General features: G+C 43.3%; 1 protein-coding gene across 1 annotated transcript; it reads right to left on the reverse strand.

The window, feature by feature from the left end:
• Positions 1-2127: 2127 nt before the first annotated feature.
• Positions 2128-11655, reverse strand: LOC147885357 (protein S-acyltransferase 21-like). The gene is made up of 9 exons (XM_087396094.1): positions 11103-11655; positions 9785-9898; positions 9276-9695; positions 9014-9082; positions 8805-8876; positions 5160-5288; positions 4982-5062; positions 4609-4806; positions 2128-4087 (listed from the first exon to the last, which is right to left on the reverse strand). Exons 1-9 carry the CDS (start codon positions 11145-11147, stop codon positions 2795-2797), a joined length of 2421 nt encoding a protein of 806 aa, XP_087252220.1. The 5' UTR covers positions 11148-11655; the 3' UTR covers positions 2128-2794.
• Between the last annotated feature and the right edge of the window lie 373 nt (positions 11656-12028).

A 12028-nucleotide genomic window follows, 5' to 3' on the forward strand; every position in this document is an offset into this window, starting at 1 on the left:
GGCAATTTGAGGAAGTGGAATCCTTTCATAACAAGGTTACAATTTTCTTCTTTACTAGATGAATTCTGTTCTTCAACAAGACTGCAATTTTCTTCTTTACTGGATGAATTTCGTTCTTCATAATAAGACTGCAATTTTCTTATTTACTAGATAATTCCGTTCTTCAATAGGATTATAAGTTGGCTCCATTATTTAGTAAGTGGTGATTTTGTGGAGAAACTCTTTGGCAACCCAGAGGATTCTATGAGGTTCTATTCTTGTCCACAAAAGTTTGATTTGTTGTTTTGCAAAAAGTTCCATTGTTTCTGGATGGATAGTTGGTGCATGTGGTACCTTGGCACCCTATGGTAGAGTATCGAGATATGTTACACTAGGCTTGCTCTATTTGGGTAGAGGTTTGTGGACTTTCTATCAACTATGTGGAAATGATTATGCATACTATTGTGGAGGTGTTGGTGGATCCCCAAATGTCATCCAAGAATTATTATGCATACTATCGAGGTGTTGGTGGAGCCGAAAATCTCCACGAATGAAAACAAGGTTTGCATATTGTGGGACACTAGGAAGCCCTAACCTCAACAATTGAGGTTATGTGTAAATAGTTTTGAACCTCTATTTTCCAAATTAAAATGGAAATCATTTGTGGACCATTTCTTTCATTTTGGGAGGATGGGTCACTTCATTTCGAGTGTCCAGAGATTTAGCTTTGAAATCTCAAATTAATGCTATTCCGTCTCGGTAGACTGCCCATTTTTTAGCTTTTCGTGCATCCTTGACTTTGGTGAGTTCACTAGTCCTTTGTGTGAGTTGAGTCGGGGTGAGCTCCTCAGATATCCGTATCTTTGTACCCTTCACCTTATTTGTCTGTCAGAGGATATTGACTCTCTCTGTCCTTTCATTGAAGTAAACCTGCACTTGTGTTCCCTTCGAGCGATGTAGCTAATATGCGTTTCATCCCATTCAATTTGTGGTATATTCTTCAAAGGCATATTATCTTATCATCTTCTATGCAATCTACATCCTCACTAGAGCAGCCAAAGCAATCCTTGGGCAGTCCCCCAATGCGTAATATTTTCTTGTTATTTACTACTGCTTCCTGCTCTTTAACTTCTGCATAGAGATCTGCTCTATTAATTTTATTGCTGGCCACAATAGCCATCTCCTCCTTGGCTGAGCTAACCTGAGTATTGATCATCTCTTTGACCGTAGAAACAAGCGTTGGTGTTGGCGGAGAGGTGCTGCATTTTTCCATGACCTCTGCAATGATCTCCTGCTTGTCCTTACTCTCCATCTCCTTCACCTTTCTTCCAAGAGCTGCAACCATAAGCCTGAGCTCTCTAACTTCTTGCTGTAAGTAGTAAATTTATTCCTGCGGATCTGATCCAACTTTCTTTTGAATGTCAACGCGAAGGGCTAGGTGTGACTGGGGAGTACGAAGGCTTACTGGTTGGGGTAGACGCAAACAACTTAGTCTTGGGAAACTCCATATTGGCCTGCATAAGTCTGAGAAACCCCCTTGTTGAAGCTAACCCCTAAGCTGGGTTAGGGGGTCAGCCCAGCCTAGGGTTGTAGGAAAGAGGGCGCCGCTGCTGGCGATGCCCTAGTCGAAAGGCAGTGCAGGCTGTACGGAGGTACGGGGCGTTGTACGACCGTACGGCGAGACAAGGTGCTGACAACTGTTGTACGGGAGGTACGGAAGTACGGCCGACGGGAGAGGTATGGGCCACAGAGAGAGAGAGAGAGAGAGTAACGTCCGGGGGAGGCCTCGGGCCCATGGGAGAAAGTGCAAAAAACACCAAAAAGGGGAAAAAACTCATACAAGCCACAAAGGGCTGGAGCAAAGGGCATGGTGCTAAGGTCCTTGCTGAGTACTATACTATGCTGAGAGAGAAAGACAAGATTCAACTGGAAGTTGGAAACCTGTTGCAGATTGTGGAAGTCTCCAGACGACTTTTACTAGGTTGTTTCAATCTGCAACTTTACAAAATCAATTGTCATTGAATTATAGAAATGGAGAACAAACAAAAGAAGTAAAGGATGTTCTGTCACTTGCACGCTAAGTACCTGGATATCATACATACCTACATGAGTGTGATCATGACAAACTGAGGAAAAGAAAGCCAGAACGGTAGGCAAGCTTTTAAAACAAAAGAGTTGTTTACACCCACTGTGCCCTGGACTTTGTCCATACCATGAACATTAATAGAATGCTTCTCCAGTACTTCTGCAAGACAGTTACATCTTTCCAAAGATAAAATTTGTCCTACCCATGATAGCAATCTAAGAATCAAATCAGGTTATTCTAATGTCAAATTGAACCTATCACAAATCCAAGAGCAAATAGGTGAGCCGATCATAAGTGATTCCTATCTTGTACATTACTGTCAAATCAGCTGTGGAAGTTTCAGGGAATCTTCAGAATTTGATCATTGTCGTACACTTCCATCAAGAAGCTTCAAAGATTGGACTAACATCATAGAAATTTAGCTCGCAATTAACCAGTCGATCCAGTTAAGACATGAGGTACTTTAAGGTCGTGTAAGATGGAGCCACATAACAAATTTACTGTCATCATATAAAGGTACTGCCCAAAAATACCTGCAGTACCACCACTGCAGAGCACATAGACTCGGTCCAGGGATTAGCATCACTGGATCAAGTGGCTACATATGACAAATTGGAACTTTCACATGCCTCCAATGCCCTAGCATCCTTCCATTGAAGGATCTGCAGAAGTTGTTTTTTCCCAAAGGGAGGAGCTGCAGAGATTGTGAGCAACATCAAAGAGGTATTGTCACGAGGATGCAAACCGAGAAAACATAGAGTCTGTCTGCATGAATCGAGGAAGAAAGATAGGAGACTGAGAACGCATAGCTGAACCACGTTGAGACCGATTATCTTGACTGTTTTGGCTAGGAAGCGCAACACTGGTGCCAACTGAAGGTTTTCCAGGAACATCAATGGTTGCAATTGTTGAGTTTTCCTTCTTGGCACTCCTAGAGCCTGGCACGCTTAGGGGGCCCCCAAAGAAGATTGAAGTCCCACTATAAAGAAGGTTATCTGATGAAACAAAGGAAGCTAGATTATTGGAGGAGCCATCCTGGGCATTACATAAGCTTTCAGAAGAGGAGCCTTGCCTGGTGTTTTCCTTTACTGTGGCAGGGTTCTCTGAAACCCTGCCAGTGGATGATGCTAGAGCATCAACCGATGGTTGCCCTGAAAGGAAATTTGACATACTGATGAGATGGTTTCTATTAGGCACAGAGATGAACCTGCCTGCTGCACGATCCCAGTAAACTGCAGTCCTGCTTTCCCTCACATTGCTGCCAAGGTGATCCTGCTTTGATTGGGGATCCACTACCAAGAAATCATTCCTCTGCACATCATCTATACTCTCATTACCACTTGAAGCTTCATACCCATCACTGACAGGAGTAGCACCAATCCAGGATGGGTGTTCAATGGATGACTGAGATAAGACAGTGGCATGATATATTGGTAAACTGTGCCTGGCATTGCCCAAATTAATCATCGCAGAAGAAGACATCTGTCCTTGCATATGGTCAGTTATAGCTTTAAGGCGTGGCTGAGTATCCCTGTCCCCTATCCTCATCTCTAATGGCAGAGGGATCAATGCAACTGAGTTATTAGCAGTGGTATGGCCGGGACTGCTTAAACTGCTCCTGCTGAGAGTCCCCGCATCACCTTCATCCTTGCTCGTAGCTCGACTGGGAGGATAGGCTGTCCTGGGCGAGTATCCTACATCCTGTCTTAATTCCTTTCTAGTGCCCATCAATCCATAATCTGCACTCATGCTGCTTCGGGTACTAACATTGCTGCTAGAACTATACCCTATTTCATTACTTCCCAAGTTGCGTGATGCCACAGGACGCAGTACAGATGAGCTTTCTCTAGCTTTTGTTGCAGCTCTTGCAGCCTCGATTGGATTCAACCTAGCCAATTTCCATGCACTGATCCTGACTGCACGCTTTTGTTCTCTGTTTTCTGTCCTCCCAGCTGCAGGTGTGGCATCTGGATCCACAGTAGATGGAACCATGCCTGGACTCAAATGCGGAACAATCTCATCCTATTTTTTCACAAACACAACACGAACACAATACAAGATTAATCTGAGAACATGCCCACCCACAACCTACAAAAGTTACGCTTGATATCTTACGATGGTCATCACATGGTATTAACTACTTCATGCAAAGGAGTAGCTTAATTTACTACAACATCCCCACCCATCTCATCACACTGACAGACATGCACCCCCCATCACCCACCTTCACCTGCACCTGTCCACATGCGCATACCCTCATGCATCTGCACAACCTGTATGGACATGCACTTGCACATACAGACCAGAACCATGCATGCCCATGTAGGCCTGAACATTAACTCTACTTCCTGAATGTTTAACAGAGATGGCCAATCTTCATTCATCATGAAGGCAAACATAACCGTTCAATAAACAAGCCCCTTCAAAGCTTCCGAGTCATAATCAAATCTCACACCTCTTCATCCCATGACTTCAGGTTACTCTCATAAAAGTCTGATGTCAAGAGGACCCAGCATAACCTTGCTTAGAAACCAGCACCCTACCTGGTGCTCAACAAAGACCCTTGGTGGTGTGCACCAGGCTCCTCTATATTGTAAACCAAGTGAGCTAGAACCACCACTCCATCCTGTTGCTGTTGAACTTGGTGGTGATGATGGAATGCTGTGTTGCTCTACATCAGGAATTCCTTGAGGTTCACTTTGTGCTCGCATGGCCACTACATATTCATAAGTTGTGATCCCCTGCAAAACCAGAAGCCAATGAAAATGTATGCTGGAAAGCTGAGTTTTCCGAATTATAATTCTAGATATATGGACAGGCGCGGGCGTGCACACACAGCGCATGCATGCACATGCATGTGTGTGCGTGCATGCGTCCAAAAGTAAACTAGCAGGTTAAGGTTAGAACTACAGAGACCTTCCTGATCAGTATGATGTGGAAAAAGAATAACTCTCCTAGTGGTATAGTAGCCAACAAAGGGATCAGTGTGCATATTGCCTGCAAAAGATAGCAAGTCGATTTTGAGACAAGAAGGCAAGGTAGCTAACAAAAAGAGGATTCCAAATGTATAATCATCTTACTCACAAAGACTTACCACCACAACAGCAAATGGTGGCCTTGAAAAACCATTCCCAAGCTTATCTATGATGTGCCTTTCAACCCCTCTCTTATCAACAAAACATCGCACCAACACCGCCAATCCAAGGCTCCAATCCAGAACAAGCTGCAACCGGAAACAGAGAGCCATAGGTACTTAAAAGTTTGGTCTTCATATAGTAGCAAATACTTCTTCACAAATGTAGGAATGACCCACTGAAGAGGAACCCATATGGAATATCACCAGGCTCAAACAACAAAAGGTAGAAAATTCATGAATGAAAACATCATTGTGAAAAGTAGATAAGACATCTTGGAGCACAAGCTGCCACTATCTCATTTCATAGACATTAGAATCCCTAGCATTAGCAAGCAAAAGAAGTCAGCAGACAAACCAACCACCTCAATTCACTCCAAAACTACCATTCTGATATTGTTGGTCATAGAAGCTGTCATGCTGAGCATGCTTGGAAGCCACCTGTAAGGGGGCCAAATTTGGAAAAGGGGCAGTAAGGTGAGATGGAAGGGGGACGAGAGAGAGAGATTTTATTGATCCCTGAAGACCCAACAAGGTCTATGGAATAGAACTGCTTATCGATCATCTATTACGAATATCATCTCTGTGAATAGTTGTTTTAGATACCTCAATATTCACAAAGAGATGTATGGTACTATGTCCGAAACCTTTCTGCAGTTGTCCAACACTTCCTTCTGGTTGGAGCCAACTAGCTTGGCTGGCTGTAAAAAGAGGCTGTACAGGTGTCAGGTTTGCAGAAATCATCGTCACAGGCTGGGATTTCAGGAAAGGGAGGGGGAAGAGAGAGAGAGAGACAGAAAGAGGGAGAGAGAGAGAGAGAGAGAGAGAGAGAGAGAGAGAGAGAGAGACTCATCCCTGCCCGAAATGATTATTTCCTCGGAATTGCAAGGGGAAGGTAGGGACCTCAAAGGAAATAACCAGTCTCCATGTATAGCCACCATGAGATGGAATTGATAGAATCCTTAGATCCAAACCTTGTACCTCCTTGGTTGTGTAACTCTTCATCAGTCCTCAAAGCGATCATCAACAAGCTCCATAATCATGCTGAACACACACTTCAGGTAGGAGCAAGGCATATATAGTGGGAGTGTTTGCCTTGCTGTAGCAGCAATCTACTAATCCGATTTCAATGCATAGAGCTCATTTTATCACTTTTAACATGGCTACAAAGTTCCAAAAATCTATGTGCTCAATCCACATGCAAGGGATTTTGAGCTCTAACATCAGAGGTGACAGGGGGTTTCACCACTTCTACTCTCCTGTTTCCCCACTCTTCGTGACCTGTTTTTGTCAATGCACACCACTTTGGTAGCGCTGTCACAATATCCATGTAACCAAAAACTTTTCTTGGATACTTAATTCATAGTTGTCTTAGCTATCTCAATAACCTCTTTGCTCCTGAGTAGTGACTTGCTTGAGGTTCCAACACCAAGTACATAGCAAAAGTCAGGTATCATAATTGTCAATACAGCAACGATAACCACACTTGGACATCCACTATCAGTATGTCTCGTTCTTGGAAGACTTCCATGTTGCTTTCCATTAGTGTCTGTAACAGTTTATAATTTGACATGTTGAGCTTCTTCATACTTGCAAACCAAATATTTTTTGTGTGAAAAGAAAGCTGTAATCTCATTCCAAAGCAATAGTGTAATACTATTTTACTTGATTGGTCTTCACGACTTCCTGTCAAAATCAAATAATCTATGCACAAAAGTGCAAATACCTATTTGTTCCCTTGCAATTTGTAAACAACTGTACAGCAAGAAGTTGTTTGGATGTACCATCCTTCAAAGCGTATCCACAATTTTTTGCACTTTCAGTTTTCTTATCAAGTTATTCAAGTGGTTATATCTCTAAAATAGACTGTGTTTGCAAAAATGAATTTCTTGCACAGTTTCAGTTAGATATTAATTGTCAGTCTCATGTGTAGGGGTTCACCATTGGGGGGTCAAAGGCTTTAAAACCCCAGAAGTTAGGAGACCAGAGAGAACATAACCTTACCCGATCTGTGTGTCCATTGCTTGCATTCATAATAGAGTACTTGGACCGCCTAGGATGTATGGGCTATTATGTATGCCTGAGACAAACTAGCAAAACAGATTTATATGTTCTATATGCTGCTTGGAAGGTCTACAAAGCCGTAGCCTAGAGAGTGTCTAGTGAAAGGACATATTGCTAGGATGGAATGTCTTGATGTTTGATAGCAGAAACAATGTTAAAGGTAAGTAAGTGTGTAATAGTGAACTAATTAATGCTTGGTGATGTTTTTCCAAGAGGAGTCGAAATGACTAAGGTGCTACTGTTATTATGCATCAAAAGAGGTTTTTGAGACTAATTAATTGATTCCAGCCCACGCTGGAGTCTACACCTTAAGTAAACCAATGTCTGCTCCTTCTGTTTTCCCTCCAGAACTTTTTTTCTAGTTAGCTATAAAGTGAAGCTCCACTTTACTGTTAGTTTGCAAACTGATTCTTCTATTTGGGCTACAAACAAGTTGACAAGCTTGAGCCAATACAAAATCCACATTTGAACCGCTTGTCCCCGATAGCCACACTCCAATCATGACAAATGCATGTATGTATGTACGTATCTCTCTCTCTCTCTCTATGTATATATGTGTGTGTGTGTGTGTGTGTGTGTGTGTATAAACTTCACATAGTCATGAACAAGGTTAAAAACCATAAGGTCCATAACAAACAGCAGGGATTAGCTACTATGACATCCCCACCGATATCCTCAGTGCCCTACTAGACCAAAGTAAAAATACATATGCACGCAGTCACACACGTGAGCATTTATCTATACAATGGTCTCAGCGGTGACAAAAAGCTAGCACTAAAGGAGAATGCCAAAAAAAAAAAGCCCTCATTCTCTTCATCCAAGTTACAACAGCTTGTGAGCACAAGGATTTCATTCTAGTCTCATCTTGATGAGCAATTCCAAGGCATTTAAATGGCTTAGAAACAATTACACACCAATACAAGCAAGTAACGACTTGGACAAAAAGTTGCACATGGTGACGTTACCATGTTGGATTGCAACTGCTGCCCACCCCCCTCCCCCCTTTTCCTTGTTGCTTATGCCAATGGACTCAAATGCAAGTTTGATCCATCCTCTACAAGCCAAGAGACACCTACCCTGTTATGCTAATCCTTGGATTGGTGGACTTAATACAGCAGGGTTAGGGGGCCCTGCGATTAAGGAAGGCAGGCTAAAGAGGAGGAGCACACCCCCAAATGCATAGGTGCGTGGTTGAATCGGTGGCTTGTATTTCCACTTTGAGCTTGCTCTCGCGAGTTTTGTTCATACTTAATAGAAGTCTCTTTCTTGCTTTAAAAAATAGATTTCTGGAAGTGTCTTAATGGGTTAAGGATTTTGCTGTGCACCACTTTCTGTCAATCTATGATCATGCATGTAATGTTTCGAAAGCAGTAACAGACATGATCTAAATTCCAAGCTAGACATTATCAAACACTTCTTGGCAGAGCCACAAAAAGGACTTAATATTGATTATGCCAATTTGATGATCTTTACAGCAGCACTTAATTTTTCCTGATACAGAACTCGCACTGAGGGCAATCTTTTCTGGAGATGCTCACGTACCATAACTAGGCATATTGCCATAAGTGAGACAAAAGTGATATAATTTTTCCTTCCAACACAGTTGTTCAGCCACTGCATACAGTAATTCACATCAATTTATTTGTAGCACACCACATCAGCAGATCGTAAGTAAGATAACACAAACAACCTCTTAATTTCAATGCATGCTGATAGATAGCATGAGCCTGTGAGACTTGTAAATGGCATACCCGACAATGATGGTCGAAACCGTCAACACATTTATCGCAGGTTCGACAATGCTTGCTGAACTTCCGAACCTGCAATGTCAAGAGGAGCAACCTCAGGCATTTGTAAGCCAAAGTTTTTTCGAGCTCAAGTGCAGGAAAAAGATGTTAGAGATTAATGTGCAAGGCAACACGAGATTATAAATTGTAGCAACCTTTTCCAAGCTCCAAGATTTAACAGCAGATTTGGACTGTGAGAAGAATTTACAAAAGTCTAAAATTTCACCTCGGCATTGCACAAAGTACAAAACAGCACATCGTCGTCTGCAGCTGGCTGATGCTCTGTACCATCCTCCTTACAGTTATCATATTTTACAAGCCAGCCCATCATGCATCCTCGAGTCAAAAGAACACACAAACTATTCTGCCTCCCTGAAAGCCTGGTCACATCCCCTGTTCTCCCTCCTTCAACATTGGAAGACTTGTTCGAACTTTTTTCCTGCTGTGCTATAGAGGAGCTCCTTCCAGAGATTGACAATCCTGGAGACTGCTCGATCCTGCTCTGACCTAATGTAAGAGCCAATGACGACTCTGATAAATGCCCTTTTTCATCTTCAGGCATCACCTTCCGACTTGTATCAAAGATTCCAGGATCTGCTGGGTCAATAGCTGAGCACCGAATATAGAGAAGGAAAACTGCAAGGGCCTGCAAAACATCAATAAAAGCAGTCATTTAAATATCCATCCAAACACCTGATGAAAGATTATCTTAAAATCACCAGGAAAGGGGCATACCACTGGAGAATAGACTGCAATGGCAGCATATTCCAAGGCTGTATTCCCCAAGAAGGGCGCAAGAAAAACATAAAAAGCAGTAGCCAGGACGAAAAAGATTGTAATTGCCACAACCTGAAAGGCAAACTTTATTCATCAGTGTTGATACGAGCCAGAAGTCACAAACGCAGGTGCTACTTTACTGTTTCGATCTGACACTTCTTTCAGAAACAGAAAGCCAATGGATTCTAGACATGGCTTTCGTTTTAGGAGGTAGTATGTTCTGTAATACTACTCTTTTCGAGAGTAGTATTACAAAACATACTTCTTCCTAAAAGGAATAACAGAATAAAGATCATTATTAACATTCACAAATCAGGTGTGCTCATCACGCCTCTACAGGCCACCCCTTATGGGAAACTGTTTCTTCTAGGACTGTGTCAGGCTGGACTCAAATGACACATGAAACATGGCCAGAAAATAGTAAGCGAAGAAAAGAGAAAGATAAGACTAGTCAGTGTGGTGCAGAGAGTTGGGAGTTCTAGATCAACAGACAGATCACGAGGAGCCTAGTGCTTCATTACCTTACCATCCCATGTAAAATGCAAAGTTACCTTGGTGGTCCTCAAGTTACTATGTTGGGTGAAAAGTTCTGCTCGCCACCCAGGCGGGAAGGCTTACAATCAGTCATCATGAATGCATATGACTAAGTTTGACAATGAGAGGCTCGTGTCTTTACCTAGGAACATGCACAAACTCTTCAAGTTGAAAGGAGAATGACAATTACAGTTTTCCACCCTTAATGCCCGGGCCTCACAACAATGCACATAAAAAGGTGGAGATCACAAGATTCAAAAAATCATTGCAATTATTACTAAACTCTATGAGGTTCAGACGGTATAAGCCGTAGCGCCGGATGGCAAAATTATCTCTCTTCAATTGACGCTCACTTTGGTCCACCAGATAAAATGTATCTGCGATGGCTGGAGCCTTACTGACATGGACGCTGACTCGTCCGCTTCGAGCGTTTGCCAGCTCTTGCAAGGTCGTCTTTTAAGCAAACGATGGCACAACAATTGGAAGAAGCGGATAGCGCTCCTCTTAAACTTAGAAATTCAAATTTCCACCAAAATGGTACGGGCAACAGCTTCCACATGTCAAAATTAACTGAAACGAGGGTTACTCAAGCTTCACAGACCCAAGCGATCCAGTTCGTTATCAACACAGAATCGCACCGTTGTACCACCCAGTATCGGACCCAAAGTGTCAAGACTCACAGAAAATATTTGGGAAAGTTCTAACGTCAACGCTGGAGACGAAAAGAGGCAATGAAACGAACCTGGTACGTGTGAGCAGGAAGTTGCCAACCGTGGCGCCGCACCATTAGGGCAAGGGGCTCCGCGAAGGAGCAGGACACTACATGAATGCTTAAGGAAAGCCTCAACAAGTCGTTCGGTCAGTAATTTCGATGTTCTTTGTTTCAAGTAGTGTGCCGTGTCTCTCAAAATCACGTGCAAGGCTTCTCTCTTCCCTCACGAGTTGGACCGCAAATCCAATGGCTGAGTTCTTTGTTTGCTGCGAGATGACCTTCCAAGTATGAGGAGAGAGCCTGAACTCACAGGCAAAAGCAAAACCGTGACACGAAAGGGGCTGAGTGCCAAGGAAATGCGTTTTGAAAGCCAGAATATGTTAATTTGGACCGATCACCGAGTACGAGAGGAGACACCAAACAACGCGGAAAGCATCAGTCACTGCGGTTTCAACTCATGGTCGGGCGCAGCAGTTGGGCCGATATTTGTCGAGAGACACATTGGACGATCGCTGAGGAAAGCTGATGAAATCCTGATGGAGTCCGAACCCGTTCCTGCAGCCCTCGCGGACCCGTAATAAATATTTAGCTTCGAAGTCCGGTATATCACAAGCAGCAGCTCCCAGCAAGATGTCCCGACAAACGAGAGAGCCTTCAACAGTCCGGGAGATTCAATGACGCGCGTCGATGCTGCCTGTATGCCTCTGCTTCGCCCCCGGTGCTCAGCATTTTCTCTCTCCGTATTTTGCTGCCAAGTTGTGGTCGCCTCGAGAAGTTCCTTATCGTTGGCGAATCACGTCTGAATCGGACCGATCAACAAGAAAAAAAAGTCACGAGAGGGCACGCACACGGGAATGAGGATGTTTGGTGTGTCGATCCGACAACTGCCCTCCAGTGACCGTTGCAAACCTGCGTGCTGAATTGTCGCAGGGATATCATCTCGCTCTCCTTGTTCC

Source organism: Dipteris shenzhenensis, chromosome 25, assembly GCF_047967505.1.
Source record: "Dipteris shenzhenensis isolate YYH24624 ecotype China chromosome 25, Dip_SZ_1.0, whole genome shotgun sequence".
NCBI classification, from domain to species: domain Eukaryota; kingdom Viridiplantae; phylum Streptophyta; class Polypodiopsida; order Gleicheniales; family Dipteridaceae; genus Dipteris; species Dipteris shenzhenensis.